General features: G+C 42.8%; 1 protein-coding gene across 1 annotated transcript in view; it reads right to left on the bottom strand.

Annotated features, from left to right (window-relative positions):
- The window catches only part of LOC147187875 (mannosyl-oligosaccharide 1,2-alpha-mannosidase IA-like), a 55,085-nt gene that overhangs the window by 15,696 nt on the left and 20,656 nt on the right, over positions 1-18,733 (bottom strand). The window contains exons 3-4 of the mRNA XM_086100252.1: positions 13,641-13,756; positions 10,821-10,901 (exon numbers count right to left, since the gene is read on the bottom strand). Of these exons, the coding sequence (XP_085956378.1) occupies positions 10,821-10,901; positions 13,641-13,756 (197 nt within the window). The remainder of the gene's footprint in view (positions 1-10,820; positions 10,902-13,640; positions 13,757-18,733) is intronic.

Below are 18,733 nucleotides of genomic sequence, written 5' to 3'. Positions count from 1 at the left end.
TTTAAGCAAATGACAGCGACATGAGTCCAAACAAGTTTTGCTTGGTGTTTGCTTTCCTCCGTCTGGGATTTGCTGGACCTTTCCTGCTTATCAAACAAGCTTTTGAAAGAGCTTTATTCTCAGCAAGTTTTTTTTTTTTTTTTGTCCACGATCATGAACCTGCATTATATTCAACAAAAATACATAGTTTGCATTTACTAGTCAAGTGTCTTTTTTTTTTTTGGGTTGAAGCGCACTAGGTTAGGCCAAAATAAATTACCGTATTTTCCGCACTATGAGGCGCACTTAAAGGCATTCTATTCTCTCAAAAGTGCGCCTTGTGATCCGATGCGCCCTATATATGGATAAATATTCTGAATCTAATTTCGTGGACGTAGTATTTTAAATGTTCGCTAAAGCGCTTTGTTACAGCTGCAGCGGGTTGCAAAGGCTCGATATCAATAAAGCTGTATTGTATTGTATTCCATTTAGCTTTGCTATTGCGCGCACAAAAGTGTCAAATGGCATCGCGCTGTCAAAGGCAAACATTGAGGAGAACAACAGTCAGGCCATTTCCAAAAGCAGAAACGTCAGAAAAAAAAACAAAAAAATAAATAATGCATGTTTACAGTGGCGGTGGACTTTGATTGACATCCACATTACAAGATGACATATCTTTGCGTCTCTCATGCCGCCCCCCGCCCCAAAAAAAAAAAAAAATCTTTAAAACGTTTGCCGAGAGCCAAACAACCTTTTTGCCTTGTCAGAAAGTATCACAGCACTTTGTGAAGACAGCGATCGCTTGACAGCGGCTGCACCCCCCCCCCCCCCCAAAACCCCCCACTTTACTTTAGTATGTACTTTTAAACAAGTTCAGACTTTTCGGTCAACATGAACTATGCTTACATAGAGAATATTTATTGCTACATGTACCTTTTTTGGGGGCGTCTCATCACTTTGCATTTTCATCTTTCTTACCATTTCGTGAGCATTGTCTGTGAAATGCATTTTACACGTAAATCTCCGTACTCGTTCACCTGAGCGAGAAAAAAAAATACAAAGGTGGGGGGGGGGGGGGGGTGCAACAAAAGGGGAAGTCGCTATCTGGTGATGGAGGGGGGAAAAAGCTTTGGTAACAAAGTTTTCTGCCTCCTGCTGATCTTAAAAGGCCAAAAGAGGGCGCTGGACATAAATATTGAACAAAGAGCTGCAAGGCAGTGTCTCTCTTTGACAGCTGTAAAACAAAACAAAATGTCCAAAAGGTCAAATCATCATTTCAGACATGAAACCGGACCGCTTCAAATCTGGAATACAGCATGAATAGAAATGGCTTCTGCTTGGGATGGTCCACAAAGAGATTCTGGTGCAATAGTTTTGGCAAACTCTCACTGGCTCCCAAACAAATGGCAAGAGCAACCAACCCAGTTGGCGGAGATCATAAAAGTGGGCCGTAAAAATGATCCTGTGCTCCAGGAAAAAAAAAAGTCATGAGTCGCGCCTGTAAAAATGCAAATGATCTTGTATTATTGCACCGAGAGGCCGTGACATTCAGCACAAGGGTGCCCATCCATTTGAGATCCAAACATTCTGGTGGCCCTACTGGGAGCCGTTTTTAATATTTTGACCCCGAGTAATGACCATCATTCAAAAGTGAGCATTCTCGCTTCAGAAAGGCGTCATTTTTAGACTTGGGCATACGTGATGATTGAACACAGTTTCCATCCTGATTTCAAGAGAGAAATGACCTACAATAGACTTTTGGCAATTTATTTGGCCCCATGTCTCCGTCTTCCCCTTTGATTTGTTTTGACAGTTAACAGTTTGAAATGCGCCCTACCGACACCGAGATGACTTGAGTGGAACAACACGCAAAAGAATGTACATCGTAAATCACACGTGACATAAAATAAGATAAAGACGGGACAGGGAATTGTCCTTTCGCTTTTCCGATGATACCCCTTTCTTATGGAAATGATTCTTTGAAAAATAAACTCGAGAGCATTGGAAATGAAGCATTGTCCTATATCTCGGTTATGAACAAAGCTGATGCTCTGCTGTGTGGAACTGGGGGAAAAAAAATTATATTGGACTTAACAACGGCAACGACAATGAACAACTGTGACACCCGGGAAGAAGCGAAGCAAGGTCAGTTTATTCCTGCCGTTTTATGCCGCCAAGACCGGTACACACGGTAGTAACGGTAATAGAAAGACACTCCTAATAATTTGAAGATGCTGTAAGGTCAGCTTGTTATCAGTGGGCATCGCGAGGATGCGGTTTCAGTGGTTGCAGACGGTCAAAATGCATCAAGATGAATAGCCAGTCACAGTTTTGCTTCCAAATATCATTCATCACAAATTTCAGACACACCTGTACGACTGACTGGAACTGCCGTACAGAAGAAGGCCCAAGAGTGGATTTTATCTATTTATTCATTCATTTTCTGATCCGCTTATCCTCACAAGGGTCGCGGGGAGGGGGGGGGGGGGGGGGGGGGGAGCTGGAGCCTATCCCAGCTGTCTTCAGGCAAAAGGCGGGGGACACCCTGAACCGGTTGCCAGCCAATCGCAGGGCACACAGAGACGAACGCACAACCATCTGCGCTCACACTCAAACCTAGAGACTATTTGGAGTGTTCAGTCAGCCTTCCATGCATGTTTTTGGAATGTGGGAGGAAACCGGAGTACCCGGAGAAAACCCACACAGGCCCGGGGAGAGCATGCAAACTCCACACAGGGAGGCCCGAACCGGAATCGAACCCTAAACTTCTGCACTACGAGGTCGACGCGCTAACCACTGGGCCACCGCGCCGCCTGATTATTTACTAAAGCTAAAACTAATACTAAAAGTAATAAAAACAACCCCCCCCCCAAAAAAAACATCAAAACTAACAATACCGCTCTTGAAATGAATGGGCAACATGAAATAAATAAAACCCATAAAAAAAGGTAACAACAAAAATTACCGGCTTCTCAGATGTTAAGCCGACCGGTCGGGAGTGTCACATCATTCCTCGTTCCACCGGTACAACAAAGTCACACGACCAGGCACAGGTTCAAACACGAGTCGGCGACTCGGGTTTGAAATTTAACCCGAGCGGTCGAGGAGACTCCTTGCCCTGCATGCTATGCTAACCGCTCACAGTCGCACTCAATGCCGCCTGATGGCAAAAGCTTGCAGCCCTCAGGCCAGGCCCGGGGACACGAGCGCTTTTTTCACGGCTACTAAGCACCAAAGCGGGCCGATCGCATCCGAATGCTACGTTTACTCAACGCTCACCAGTGTCAGGGCTTGAAAGCCGGTCGACTATGCACACACGCTTGACATTTCACACTCCATGCCAAGGGGGGGGGAAAAAAAAAGGTGGTTTTAAGTAGGAGCGTTTACCGGAACAACTTGGAAATGAGTGCAAAACGCCTCTGGGCCGCCGCGCTACGACACAAGGCCCACGACCGGCCACAACCTGCTGATGCTTTTTCGCAAGTTTGAAAAAAAAAAAAGGCACGTTGCCACTGGGCTTTGGGAGTTGGCGCAAATAAGACGGGGCGTGACTTAACATTTGCGACTCTTCAAGTTTGTAGCAAACAATCAAAATTTAACAGAGTTTTGAGTCGAGTAAAACCGGTAAAACCTAACCACTTGTGGGGGTGAAAAAATTGTGAAGAACGCGAGTACCCATAATTTATCCCTCAGGATAAAATAGTAATTTTATTATTTATATGTATATTTTAAAGAGTTCGGGTTAAACGTGATAACGGCGATCTGATGTATTTGAGCGATGACGGTCAATAGCAATCGGCTTGAACGCGGTAATATATTACGGTAATTAAAAAGAAGCATTTCATCGCAACGGCGGCTTGGATTTAAAAGTCCGAACACAGCGTTGAGCTGCTCTACCGGGTGATTATTTATCCGGAAGAGGATAGATTTAATCTGTCGTGACAATAACAAAGAATTACGACAACGCTAGCAGATTTGTAATCACGCAAATGGTTCTTACCTGGATGGTGTTTATTCGCGCGGCGCAAATTGATAGAGAGTCGCTCTGATTTACAGCGCGGGGCCAGCGTTTTTTGTTGACGCGATTAATTTTAATGATATTGTTCATCACCGGTTGCGCGTCGCAGAACAAAGCGGCCCAATGTGAGCTGCCTATGATAAATACAACAACAGGAATACAACAAACTGTTCAGTAGGGTTCTTATTACTTTCCTCTTCCTTGATGTTTACGTTTTTAAAGATGAAAAGGCCGAAAGGCCGAAAATGAGATGCGGTCAAATGCGGGAAGGGAGATGCATATGTGGTTTACATGTAGTGGATTATTACATGCTCCGCGGGGTCTGCCTTTGGCTCAGTGGGATCTCATTACATCCCGAAACTTGATATCAACTCCCTGCGTGGCCTGCAACCAATCGGACAACAAGATTAGCAGCAACTTGATGCTCGCGGCCGCTACGTTTGAATTAGCATGTGCGGTGCCGGATGGTGTGAAAGATACATTACGCCTCTTAATCCTCCTGCTTGATGATGAGGCCAAATCTCAGTCCTCTTTGGGGCACACGGCAGATTGGATGCGAACTCACTTAGTGGCCTGCGGCCACTCGGGCAACAAGATTAGGAGAAGATTGATGCCGGCGGCCGCTACGTTCGGAATGCTGGTTTACTCACTCGCGGCATTGTCAAGGTCTTCTTCACGACTGCGTTATACTGCCCCCGATGGACAAGTTATGCACATCAGAAGTTGTCAAAATAAATGAATCATGCCGCACGTATTCTGCCCCCCCCACTTCCTGTTTATGTTGTCATGGAGGAAGGGCTAAACATGACATCCTATTGGCCTGACGCACCACATTTGGCTTCCTAATCTTCCTCCAAACTCCTTTTGTGGACCAAGGACAGATATGACCAGCTGAGAGGAGATTAAGAAAGATATCCAGCAAATTAATTGTCCACACTTTCGGTAAGAAATCCTCACTTGGCTGCATATGCGAGTGTGTATGTGTGTCCAATAGCGGCGAGCGTCAGGAGGCTGTTTTTCCCTCACTGCCACCCCGGCAGTAAAGCCAATTTCCCCTGGCGAGTGAATGGCATTTCCTGAGGACAGGAGATAGAAGCTATCTATCGGACCCCCTTTGTAGCGCTCTCCCCTTGAGTGTGTTTGCATTTGTGTCTCAGCTGGCGGTGGTTCGAAGGTTCGGCTTGGAGGGTGGACCCACGTGCTCGGCAACACCACAATGGGTGGCTTTGTGTCCGCTATCCGCTCTCTCAAAATGTGCATTTTATGAAAAATATATGACCATGAAATGTTTTCGATTTTAAGTGACAATGGGTCCTGCTTTTTATCAGTTTCCTTACTTGGGGGGGGCTCCCCTTTCAGAATTCCGCTCCGACAGTGGTGACATAAGATGAACTCAGAAGCAGCAGACTCTTTTCTGTTTTGGCTGTGGGCATCTAAGAAATATCGGATTTAGTCAAAACGGATCTCATACCTGTCAACTTGTACGTTTTCCCCGCATTTTATACGTTTTTTAAAATCATTTCAAATCATGTACGGCGTGTTCCAATTTTATACGGGAAAAAAAAATTGTGAACCGATCTCACAAAGACCATTTCGGCTCAAATCGAGATCGTCTCACCTACCGGTAGCCAACGACAATGCCGTCGTTGATCGCTACTATTGTCACGGCAAACCAGCAAAAGTAATCCTCAATCGTTTTGTTTTTTTCATCGCTGCGTACCGTAAGATTGATAAAGCGTGACGTGCGCGGTAAGCCATTGTTTGGGTTTTTGTTGCTTTGTAAGGGGAATCGTAATCATTTATAAGGGCAGCTGTTAGCCGAGGTTGACAGGTATGGGATCTTCAGTGTGCTGTGAAGACTTTCAAGAATTCTCGAAAACCGAGGCATGAATGAAATGGGTGAGTAAATTTATCGCCGGCTTTGAAAGTCTGAAATGGAGGTATCATGTTTAGTCAAGGTTTCCCTGTAACCTGTCGTAGCCGCTGTCCCTGAAAGGATTAAAATGTTGCGGACCGTCATAACACGCGTAGTTACCTGTAAATATTTTCTGAACACGGCTGGAGTTAATAAATGAGCCTGCGCTCGCCTCATCCTCGACCTTCCCCTGATGAAAGTATGCAAGGAAGCTAGTCCCCCACCATCACCCCCTCCTTCATACATTCCCTTGTTTCACCGTCTTCATTGTTTATGTCTTGTGACCTGTTGTAACTGTCATATGCTTGTGCAGGAGTTTTTTGCCTAACTCAAATTATCCTCAAAATGAGGCTAGTTCGAGCGTGGTTTTTTTTTCCTCCCCCTCTCCCTCCCTTGTGGTTTCTTTCTGACTTCCGGGTTGAGTGAACGCTGGCGCGTGTTGGCTGCCGCTGCTCAACCCGTATTATTTTGTTTTTTGTTATTGTAAAGTGTCCTTGGGTGTCTTGAAAGGCGCTTATAAATAAAATGTATTATTATTATTATTATCCTTAACTTGATGCAACCGCGGTCCATTTGTTTCCCGTCACTAGCTGCCATTTTGGCTGCACGGTCAATGCCAACAGTCGCCCCCCCCCACCCCCCAACAAAGAAGGTGACACTCCAAAGAACCCCGAAACAAGCTGATATCTCCTTTTGAGTAGTTTCCCAAAGTAATGTTGAATGGCAGTCGTCTGCGGGGGAATAAACTCACATTTTATGAGCTTTTTTTTATTTTTTGGTCGCTGCGCTTCCCACTGATTTCTACCTTCACTCCTGTAAACCTGTTTTATAACAGTGACTATCAGGACGTCTGCACTCCCGCATCGCTCCCTCCCTCTCTCTCTCTCCATCATCTCAGTCACTTGCCAAGAGCGGGGCCGTCTATCGTCAAGGTTTTTAGGTGATTGCTTCTTATTTGTACTTTCCATACGCCGTGGTTGTTGTGTACATTGCGGTATTTCTGTCTGTCTCTGTGCACTTTATGGCTCATCTTTTCTCTCCGGCCCTTGATGCATTTTCGCTTCTTGACAGCGTGATGAATATGTGCAAAAACAAAGTGGGTGGCAAAATATTGCCTCGGTATGGTCTTGTTAGCGCTGTCACGCAAGCGTTGTTTAGCTTGTGGGGCGATCTAAAATTGGGGTTGGAAGAAGATGGAGCTACAGTCATCCTTGTTCTGCTTAACTCATTCACTTCCGAAGACTTTTCAGACTTGGTCCAGAATTGGCTGGTACTGAATGAGTTTTAATGTTCAGATCACCAGACAATCTCAATAATTGGCCTAAAAATGGGTGAAGGAATGGATTTTTAGTCTTTTAGGTTTTGGAAAATACTTTTTTTTGTTCATCAGACGAAAAACAAGCCGAAACCTTAGCAGCACGTGTCAGACCAAGCCTGCTAATGGCTAAGCTAACAAAGTAGAGATCTCTGATAAGAGCCATTTGTTTACTTGGATCCTGAACATCCTTGGACGTGACTGAGACATGAGAGCAGAAACAAGACCAACGTTAGCAGGACAACAGAAATTTATTTGTAGCCCTGCTAATGACTAAGCTAACAAATAGAGATATTCAAGAAAAAGTCCATGTCTTTGGCCATAGGAATAAAAATAGTGTGTTTCATCAGCCACAACGTTAGCAGGAGGGTTGTCGATTCCAATTCACATTTTGGACCTTAAATATGCCTGTCTTAGAGGAATATTGGTATGTACAGTAGCTGTGGGGCAAGCATGAAAGCTAAGCAAAAGGCGAAGCTAATGTCCTGAAAGTCTTATTTTAGAAGTTCCAACTTCAGGCACAACAGTGACCTTCCGAATACTTTCAATCTGCCCGGCCACTTTTATTCTTCTTCTTCTTCTGTGAGTATGTCAGAGTCGTTAGCCGCATGCTAACTGCCATTTGGAGCCACTCTGCCGAGTGACCTTCATCGGAGGAGAAGGCCACCAATCAAGCCGCCGCCGAGGACGTGGACTCGTAAGAAGGGAGGCGTGCGATGCCTTTTGAGTGCTGCGTATTGATTGACTCATTAAAAAAAAAAAAAAAACGTTTATGAGCGAGTGCTGAGGAGGGATAACGAGTGTCACAGTTTGCTCCCACCGTGAGGCCATTACGCATTCAAATCATCCGCTACCTGCACAGATTCCCGTCAAGAGCTTTTTGTCCTCGTTTTTGTATGCCAATCAAGCCGCCTGGCTTTTCAACCACGAGGATGATTATTAATATTATTCGTCGCCGATGTCAACATGCAGATGTGGGTCACATGCTGTTGTTGGAAGTCTAAATTTAAAGTCTTCACAGCACTTTTTTTTCCCCCTCTTCTAAATATCATTTTCCTCTAGCGACCGGGATTTTGTTGTATACACCCACATCTTTTCTGAGGACTTATTAGATTCTGTGTGAACAATGAGAGTTATTTTTACGAGTGCGCTCAAAGAGCTTTTTACAAGCCGCACCGGCAATAACATCGCAGCCGTTGTGTTTTATTCATTTTTCAGTATGTGCGTGAATAAACGGGCAAAAAGATAACAAAAGTGCGAAAAAGACACTCGCCGACTTCTAATTTGTTGTTCTTTCTAATACAATGTTTCCCCACAGGAAATAAATGGGAAATGGTAAACCCAAGGTCTTAAAACGTTTATTAGCCGTACAAAGTCAGCTTTTAACATACAGTCATGGAAAACCTCCTTGTCTCCGTTGTTTCACTTGTGATTCAAGTAAATGGCCTTGTTCATCAGATTACACGAGAGCAATTTCAAGTTTGTCTGGTCAAAACAACACTGACAGTAAAGGTGTGGGGAAAATCCACATGGTGAGATTGTGCTTCCCCGACTGTTGTTTTATCTGTTTGGATGACCTGATCTGTTTTTTTCCCCCCCACCATACCGCGCACGTGAAATGCAGATTGTCATAACCATGAATAGAATTTAATAAAACTATTTTCTTGATTTGTAAGTTTAAAAAAAAACTGACACTAATCTTAAGTGCTATATGTTCTACTTTAGGCGGCAGTTCCATTTCCAGTTTTGTAGACTTTGAGCCATTTTTTCCCCCTAACAAAACATTTTGGTCAAATTCCAAATTGTACAAATGTAGCTGCTCAGCGATAATATACGGTGACCATGATCTATGGTATGTTAGCATTAAGCTAGCGCAGAAGGCTAGGTTGAACATTTTGGTACTGAGCACGATAAACTGTCCACTGTAGGAACCGCTGTCCCTCAAACGGTTAATTATACACGGTTTAATTCTTTTGTTTTATGTCAGCTTTCACAAATATCTAATGGATTTGTCAATGGGAGTCTTCCATTTGCTTCCTCAAAGTGATGTGATACGATAAACAAATATTAAGTTTGCACGAGTGCCACGCAAAAACTGTTGAATAATAGTTTTCTGTAAAGAACTAATTCAGTCTCTTGTTCCAAAAACATGCAAATGAGCCCATTATTCAAATACGTGTTACTTTTGCTTCCGTGTGTATCCCGATTCTCAACTTTTTGCGGCCAGAAAACGATGCCACGGCTACCGGGAAAAGAGTGTTAACGTCGCCCAACACTGAAACCGAATGAAACAAGACGCATCAAGCGGGTTGGTTGGTAAATGTTACGTAAATCATTCCCCACTATGTCATGTATATTTCAAGACCAAGATCACTCTGAGGCAGAGATGTGCAATCTGAGGGCAGTGCGGTGCTGCATGAAAAAAGGAGAAGTAGAAATGAAACAAAAACAGTGGTCACATTTTGGATTTCCGGCCCGCAAATTTGACGCACGCGCCGACAGTCTCACTGAGCTTGAAAATTGTTTCCCCCCTCCCCACTCTTGCAGCTAATGAAAGCGAAGACGAAGCAAGGCCTCACTTGCTCTCCGAAGACACAAAACGCGGCTTAAAGGCAGAACAACATCGACAATCAAGGCTGCAGTCAACTCTCTGGCGAGTTAGCCTCCTTTTTTATTTTTCTGTTGAGAGCAGCCGCACCATACCCTGAGGTTTGAAGAAGCTCTGTGGCGTGAGGGTGGGGGGGTATTTTCAGGCTGCGGAACTATTGATTCTGTAGCGCAAAGTTCTAATTAATTAGGAACAGAAGCATATCATTAAGCGGAAAAGAAGAAAAGAAAACATCACAGGAAAAACCCCACTGATGTCATTTTCAAAGCCTTGTTACTGAGCAAATTTGCTCACATTTGTTTTACCATCTTGTCATGTCGCTTACTTTCTCATGAACTTCAGTAAGGTTTCATGGGTCATTTTGACCCAGGGAATTTGTGCTTATTACATTTTTTTTGGGGCGGGGGTATTATCAAATGAATATTTTTACAAACGAGTAGTCTGTCAATCATTCACCTAACTGTTAAGGAGCTAACACATTAGCGAGTTTGCATCCTGAGTTATTGTTTCTATTCACTATTTATATAAAACCAACCAAAAATAAATCATATAAACTCCATGACAAAAACTTTAAATCGATATTTTGTGTTTTACTTCTCATTGAACCTCCATCACGTGTCAGATGAACTGCGTGAAATATTAACAGAAATATCTGAAAACTGTTTCTAAAAATACTGTACATGTTGACAAAAAAAAAAAGGGAAAAAAATGTTTTTTTTTAATGACTAAACCTGCAAAGGGTCACAGTGACCCGTGAACATTTGTGGTGTCGGAGGGACCAAACTCAAAAAACAATTTGTAACGAATGAGTACCGGTAATTATTTTACCTGGGCCATTTTATCCTGCAACACAAGAATGTGGATTACAACTCAGCTGGCTGATGGTTTGGAAAACTTTTTTTGGGGTGATATTTTTCAAAAGCTCTTGGCGTTTTCTTTTTTTTCCCTGTTGGCAAGGCAGCCCTCCGCGTAAGCAGTTTCTTACCTCTTTGCCGGACAGATAGTACGCCGACAGAAGGCCTCCCACGAAACGGATGTTCACCTCGAAGACAGATATTTCGGCATTCTGCGGTGGGATGCAAAGCCAAAGAGAGACAAAACAGAATCAGCCGTGTTCGCTTCGTAGCATGAAATTTGGGAGTCATCCACCCATTTTTCGATCCGCTTATCTTCACAAGGGTCGCCGGTATGCTGATTTCGGGCAGTAGGCGGGGTACACCCTGAACCGATTGCCAGCCAAAAAAAAAAAAAACCCCAAAACATTCACACTCACACCGGAGGACAATTTAAAGTCTTCCATTAACCTGCCATGCATGTTTTTGGTATGTGGGAAGAAACCGGATTACCCGAAGAAAACCCACGCAGGCACAGGGGAGAACATGCAAACTCGACACAGAAAGGCCAGAGCCGGAATGGAACCCTGCACCTCTGCACTGTGAGGCAGATGTGTGAAACACTCGCACACCGTGCCGCCCAAAATTTGGTCGTCATATCTGAGAATTTTGTGGGCATAGCATAAGACGACGTTCGAGGACTCGCCCACCAAATTGATCACTAGTATTTAAAAATTCAGCCGTGAAGCTAGTTTGACTTAGTAACGCGACATTTCATAAATAGCTTTATCTATAATGAGTAGACCCACAAAAAAGCCTCTCAAGGTCATGACCCAAAAGACAAAGCATGTCTGCTCTTTTGGTTTGAAAAGGACATTTTAGGGCATTGCCGTGTGTCCTTTAAATGTGAAGTTTTTTTTTTTTTTTTTAAACTAAGTTGTACAGACTAAAGGTCACATGAATGGTGAAAGTTTTGAAGTGATTGATTTTGCTCTTGTTATTTGATTTCACAAAAACTTGGCATTTCAACACATTTGTGTATACTTTAAAAAAATACTGGATATATAGTGGGAAGGTAAATTCAACTTCATTGCAGCTCTATTTTGTTTTTTTTTTTTTACTGACAGCCAGATGCTCTTTACTCAACTCAACTTTATTTGCTGCCTCACACAGATTAGACAAGACAGTATGCTCTGTCCTGTGCCAACAATTTAAACGTTTTCTCCCAGAGTTGCTGATTGCAAAGTTGGATTGTGCAGCTAATTAATCCCTCGCTAAACAAAACAAAACTATACGAAATGGTTTCTTCCACAATTGCTCAGCCAAAAAGTAGAGAACATACTGGAACAAAGAGCAAATTAGATTTTTTTTTTCCCTAGCTTCGGCAAAGTTATTTTTTTTTCTTTCTCCCTGGGGCTCAAACTTTTTCTTCACGGATTGCAACAATATCAACATGGACCCTGTCGCTATCTAAATAGGGTCGATTCCATATCACTTCAGAAATCGCTACCAACGTAACCAATTTAGAGTAGTGACACTTATTTCCGAGCAAAAGTATTTACCCTCGATGTTCAGATGTGTCTGACAGGTGTTGAAACCGTTTTCCGTCACTCTGCGGAAGCCTCGTGGCATCATGTCTTTTCAAGATTGATGGTCAGTGTGTTTTTGTTGGGGTTTTTTTTTACAGTACATATAGAGCTTTTTACCACAGCAGCTGGAACAAGCGTAACGGGTAAAAATAATTAGGTTAGCACTTCAGTCCAGAAGGAACAGGTTAGCCGTGATGTTAAGCACATGCAGATTCATTTACGCTCATAAAAAAATATATATACAGGTATATATTTTTTTAAACTTAAATTTAGTATCGTCCAGCTGTTTAAGATAGCTGTTGTCTATCTATCTGTCTGCAAATTGGGAATTTTTCCATTGTGAGACAAATAAGGGTTTTATTATCTTATTTTATCATTTTAACCTTCAGGGATTATGTAAATTACACTAAAAATCATTTCCACCAGAACACACAAAACGTTAATTTTATTTATTTATTTTTTGGTGCACTTTGAGCGCTGTCCTCAAAATGCAATTAAATTATCTGAAGAAGAACTGATTCCAGGCTTGGCACTCGGGTCCAAATGAATAAATATGAAGCCCAATGTCATTATAGTCCCAACAATAATCAAAAATATTATCTGTTCAGGGAAATGCCATTCACATTGGTTTCTTATGAGTGCGTATTACACAGTGGGCGGTTAGCAAATAACAAAGCTCTCCGGACTGCGGCGTGCTTCTGTTTAGCATTCAGGTGAGGCCGTTCTCTGTCTTCATTTGCGCTGAGAGCTGGCGGTGAATTATTTGCTACTTTCGCATTCTCGCTCAGTTGGGCATCGGTCAGTTCCTCGCCTGCTTTGCGCCCCAAATAAAAACAACAACCCTCGGACCGAACGCCGCCTGGAGCCGTTTGATGTTCATTAGGCATGTAAATGAAGGTGTGGCCTTTTCAAGGTGCCTTCGCTCAGCTCGGATCAATGATTCCGGAATTTATTGAGTGAATTATGGACATAACCTTTTGCGAACTCTATTTACTTGATCAGCATAATAAACACACACACACACACACACACACACACACACACAGGCACACGCATGGACTCAACCTCGCTCGCAATCACTTTTGCACTCACATACACACGCTCACGCCCGACCCCACACATTTGCGCACACACGCACGACTCTTTTGAATCGTTATTGCTTTGGCTGGCGTTCGATTGCGCAGCCATAACGAATGTTTTTGACTTGTGCCAACTCCCATGAGCGCGATCGCAGACATGTTTTACCGCTGGCAATATTGTGCTGAGACTGATACATTTAATCATTTCACTCATGATAAATGATGAAATTGTCAGACTACTTTTACGGCACTGAGGAAATGTTCATATTTCAAAACGACAAGACCAAATGTGAAGTCGGCTCACCACGTTGAAGTCCAGGTTCTTCTCCACCCACTCGGTGGCGGCGTCAAAGTCTTCAAACATTTCCATGATGTAGAGCGTATCCAAAGCGTCCACGATGGTCGCGCCTTTGATGCTTCCTGGAAGACAAAAATGCAACCAAAGTACTGAATCAAGTCGTTTGCTTTCAAAACAGAAATGAAAAGCAATAGAAATCATCAATGATGGGTTTTTTTATTCCACATTTTTTGACATTTGTAAAATGTGTCAGATATTGATCATAATTGCCTGTGTTTGAAAATCGTAATGTCAAAATGTTTCAAAAATGTGCCAACATTACCAGAAATTGCTTAACATTGTGTCCAAAATGTTTTTTTTTCAAAATTGTTGGAAATAATTACAATTTGTCCAAAAATGTGAAAACATTTGTCAAAATGTATTTTTTGTTCCTTCTTTAGCTTTTCAATACATTTTTATGAATTCAATTTAAAATGTACTTTTCTCATATTGGCCTACGAAAAAGTCGACAAAAATCACAAGCCTTTTCCCTCATCCATCCAGCCACCCATTTTCCGATCCGCCATTTCCTCACAAGGGTCGCGGGGGGTGCTAGAGTCTATCCCAGCCGTCTTCAGGGAGTAGGGTTGCCAGCCAATCACAGGGCACACAGAGTCAAATAATTGTAAACTGAAATTTGTCAAAACCTCTCCCAACGTTGTCAAAATTGTCATAACTGCATCAAATCGATCAAAATTGTGTTTTCAAAAAAAGACCAATTTTGCGCGGAACTTCAAACTATTTGAAACTTTTCAGACTGTCTCACAAGTTTAGAAATATTTGTCAAAAGTGGATGGCACTTGATAACACTCTGGCTTTTTCAACTTGGGCCATCTTAGCAAGAAATCATCGCACCAAAAAAAACAAACAAAAAAAAGCAAGTGGTGGATCGGTACACATGTACTGATGAGTGAGGGCCCAACGTGCCCTCGTGATTATGCCATCACCAGCTTCGGTTCCGACAACGGCGTGCCGGCGACTCGTCCTTCTTTCCACCTCTGTGGAAGTCTCCGGAGGCGAAAAGCCTTCCCCCCCCTTCCATGTCTATTGTTGTGTCACGCCCCTTTCCTTCCCTCTCAATGCTCCTCCTGTTTGGCGCCGAGTGTCCATGAGTGTGATACAGATGGCTCAGACAGTGACCTGAATACTAATATTGTCCTTTTCTTTTTGTGTGTGTGTTTTTTCCCCTCTCTTGCCCTTTACAAAAGGCTTGAACGATTCTACACAAAATTGTAGCAATGCTGATTTTGCAAGGTCACATATTTCCTTCTTTTTTGTGTTTCTCCTGATTCATTCCTTTTTTTTTTTTGAGAGTACAATGCCAGCTCCAATTCCCCACCTTGCCGTCTTTGTATTCAGCGCTTGTTTTGTCGGTGCACCGCGGGATGACAACACTTTTGTTGCGTGTAAAAAGGAAACAAGCACACAAATACACACAGACAAAAAAAAAAAAACAATTGTTACGTTTGACTTGAAGGGTAAAAGAATCTCGGGAGGACATTGCGACAGTGGCGTCGATTACAGCTTTTGCAAAACTCAACTGCGGTTCACGGCAGAGATGTGAAAGTAAATTACGCATCAAGTCATTAGTATAAAAAAAAAAATAATTAAAAAAAAGATGCAGTCATGGATATACGGCGGCAGGGTTAACGGTGGCCTGGTGGGCACACAAAGTTCACCGACGCTGGCCAGTACAATTTTCATAAACAATTAATTCCATTCGTTTTTGCTTTTATAATATTTACTATTCAATAGATCTAGAGTCAATAGTTCTAGATTGATCTACTTAAATGTATCAATCATCTTGCATCTTTTGACCGTTCTGTGCACATTTTTTTTTCCTTCCGGTAAAATCTTCCGTTCAAGTCAATGCCAAAGAATATTTGAAAAAGAGTGTTTTAAGAATCTTAAAGGCATTTTTTTTTAATCCACTCACTCTAATCCGCTGGGGGGGGGGGGGGGGGGGGGTTGGAATATGTCCCCCGCAATTTACAAGGGGTTCACGGGACAATTAAGTTATTCCTGCGGCGCTTACGTAATCATTTTCTACAAACAAAGCTCAAAGTATTTTCTCCTCGAAAAAAGAAAGCGCAATCTCAACGTTGGTCTTGGCCCTTGTTCTAATGTTGCCTTTTCGCCGCACAATGCCAAGAGTAAGTCCAGAACCGCACGTCACATGAAAATGTGACTGGATACGCGATGGCCTTTTCTACTTCTTCACTCCCCCCCCCCCCAAAAAAAGATCATCTTGAAAACACTCAGCATTTGCTGCGCATGACCCGATATGACTTCTTCTTTTTCCTCTTCGCTGAGCCGCCGCCTTCACCTTCTATTGTGTGTTTTGTACTGTGTAAGACTTGTCCTTGGATTTTGTTAACACCATTTGGAGGTTACACTGCTCTTGAAAAGTGCAACTATTTAACCCTTTAGGGGACCGCGGTTACGACAGTGGACAGATTATCACAAAGGTGTGAAAGTCAAGGCCTGGGGGCCAGATCTGGCCCGCCACATCATTTTACGTGTCCCATGTAAGCAATTCAAGCAGGTCAACTTCCATGATGCTTGCTAAAGTCTGAAACACAATTTAAAATGTTCATCTATAATGTAATAATTAATGTTTAAACAATCCATTATACTTGACTACTGATGTCAAAACTAGTTCGCCATCTATTTGTTGCTCGCTGTGTATGAAATATGTGGAGGTGGTTTATTTGGCTTCACAAAATTCTGTCATAACGACCCTCCAAGGGAAACGGTAACTACAATGTGGCCCGCGACAAAAATGAGTTTGACACTCCTGGGTTATCAGGTTATGAAAGAGTTAATGTCTTGTGTGATTAATATTTTTTTTGGTTTGTTTTTTTAATATAATCTTCACTAAACATGGGCAATGCTCTTGACTTTCGCCGTTTTCCTTTATACCAAGAAGCCAGTTTTTGTCTGTTTCTCTGATTTATTCAAACGGGAACTATCCCAACAAACCTCAAACAGCCGAATCAGTCAGTGGTACGAAGCAAGTCACAGATGCAAAACTTGACGGTGCCAGTTCCACTTCCTGTTATTGTCCCTTTCTTACTTGCCAAACGGCAGTTGTATGAAGACATCTAACCTCTCTCCAGCCCTCGGCGGACAAAAAAGAAAATAGATAAAAAGCATCCGGTGCGGCGTGCTGACTCAGCAGTCAATGTCTCATTCAGAAGAAGTGATGCACTGCGTTGTGTTCAATTCATTGGCGTTCCCAAATCAGCTTTCCAAGTGTTTTTTTTTGGGGGGGGGGGGGGTCGTTGATGACGCCGTTGGGTGAAAGTGACGGTTCAGCGATCGCTGGCAGGAAGCGTAAAAGCAAGCGGCGCGTTAACCTCGCCACTTGCCACCTCATACTGCAGGCATCAACAGTTTTTTGTGGAGCCGACGCTGAAAGGAAACGCAGAGGTTGGATCGAGAGTGCAGCGAGTGCAAGTTTGGTTTGGAAGAGATACATACCGTATGTCCCTCTCAAATTATGACAGGCCTTTTTTAAAACGGATTTATTAGCAGTCTGACATAAATAAACTGATGCCGTAGACCTCCTTTGGAAGTTGGCAACTTGGTAATTCTGCCAACTAATTAGGCGATTTGTGGATTGTTAAAAATGTTTTAAAAATATTTTTGGTTGCACACAATACACTATTTTTTTTTAAGAATTACAAAATACAACTAAAACTAATAAAAACTAAACTAAACCTGTTAAACACTTCCTTGAAATAACTGGTGTTTTGTTCCTTTAAACATCCCATGAAGGTGTGTGCATACTTGACAGAGTTAGGATAGACGGCAGCCGACTTTTTGGCTGTCTTCCAACCCTTAAATAAGCAAACAAGTCTGAACACACAAAACACGCCCACATAATGAATGGTTTGCAACCAGCTTTGAAGCAAGTGGTGAAAAAAAAAATACTCCCGACTCACCGCCGAGGGAGCTAGCTAGCTAGCTACTGTAGCATGGCTAAACATGAATTCAATCCCACTCTGATCTCAAAGCAGAGGAGAGAAAATGTGTTTATTTTGTTATTTCCTTTACTAACGTACCTATTGAGTGCGTGCATTCACACGGGTTTTATTTGGGGGATGTAAATAAATACATCTTGTGCGCTGAAACTTCCCGTTTGAACGTTATCCCTTGTCCCGAACACGATACTGTGCTGTGTGAACAAGCGTGCGTCTTTTTAATCACGGACAATTACCCGAAAAAAGCAACAAGACGTCGCGTCGCCGCCGACCTCATTTGCGCGTCGATTAATTAGGCTAATGTTGGCACACAATCAAGGTACATAATGGCATAAACGCGGTGAAGTGCGTGTGTTTTGTGTGTTGCCGTCATCTCGTTCAAGCCTCCTCGTCGCCTGCTGGCGCGGAAACCTGAGGGGAAGGCCGCGGCGGAATTACGCCATCTATCTCAATTACCCGCATTGAATATCGGATTGAGACGCACAATGGCGCGGCCGAGCGGACGCTGCAGCCCCAGATTCAATGTCACATAACATAACCCGATAAATGACTTGTTTGGGTATACTGGAGGTGGGCGGGGGGGAATATTTTCTCCAACATTGGATGATTATGTGTGTGCATGTGTCTCTTAGGATGAGATTCAAAAAAACGATGATGAAGGATTTTCCGCTGGAAGCAGCAGAGGTACACATGAGCGTGCCATCTCAAACACTGACATCCAAAAATGACATTTGACTTGTTTACTGACATCAACTTGACAACTACATTGGCCACCGCTGACTAAGAGACCAATTGCTGCGTATGCAGACACCAGTGGAAAACGAACGTTACTTGGTATCCTGCTAACACAGAACGGAAAATAGACATGGGCTAACAAATAGCATCTATGCATACTCTCAATCATATATTCTTTATCCTCTGCGAAGACTAATATGTCGCATGACGGAGCAACAAGTCCAATGAATTGAAGCAAAGTGTGCCAAAAAGTGCTTTATTCTTTGTCATTACTGTACGTTTTTAGAAAGCACAATATTATGGTATGCCATTTTTTTCAGATTAGAAACACAATTTTTT

This window comes from Hippocampus guttulatus, chromosome 20, assembly GCF_054856545.1.
Source record: "Hippocampus guttulatus isolate MCC_2025c chromosome 20, RoL_Hgut_1.0, whole genome shotgun sequence".
In the NCBI taxonomy this organism is placed as follows: domain Eukaryota; kingdom Metazoa; phylum Chordata; class Actinopteri; order Syngnathiformes; family Syngnathidae; genus Hippocampus; species Hippocampus guttulatus.
This window is presented reverse-complemented; position numbering and strand designations above follow the sequence as displayed.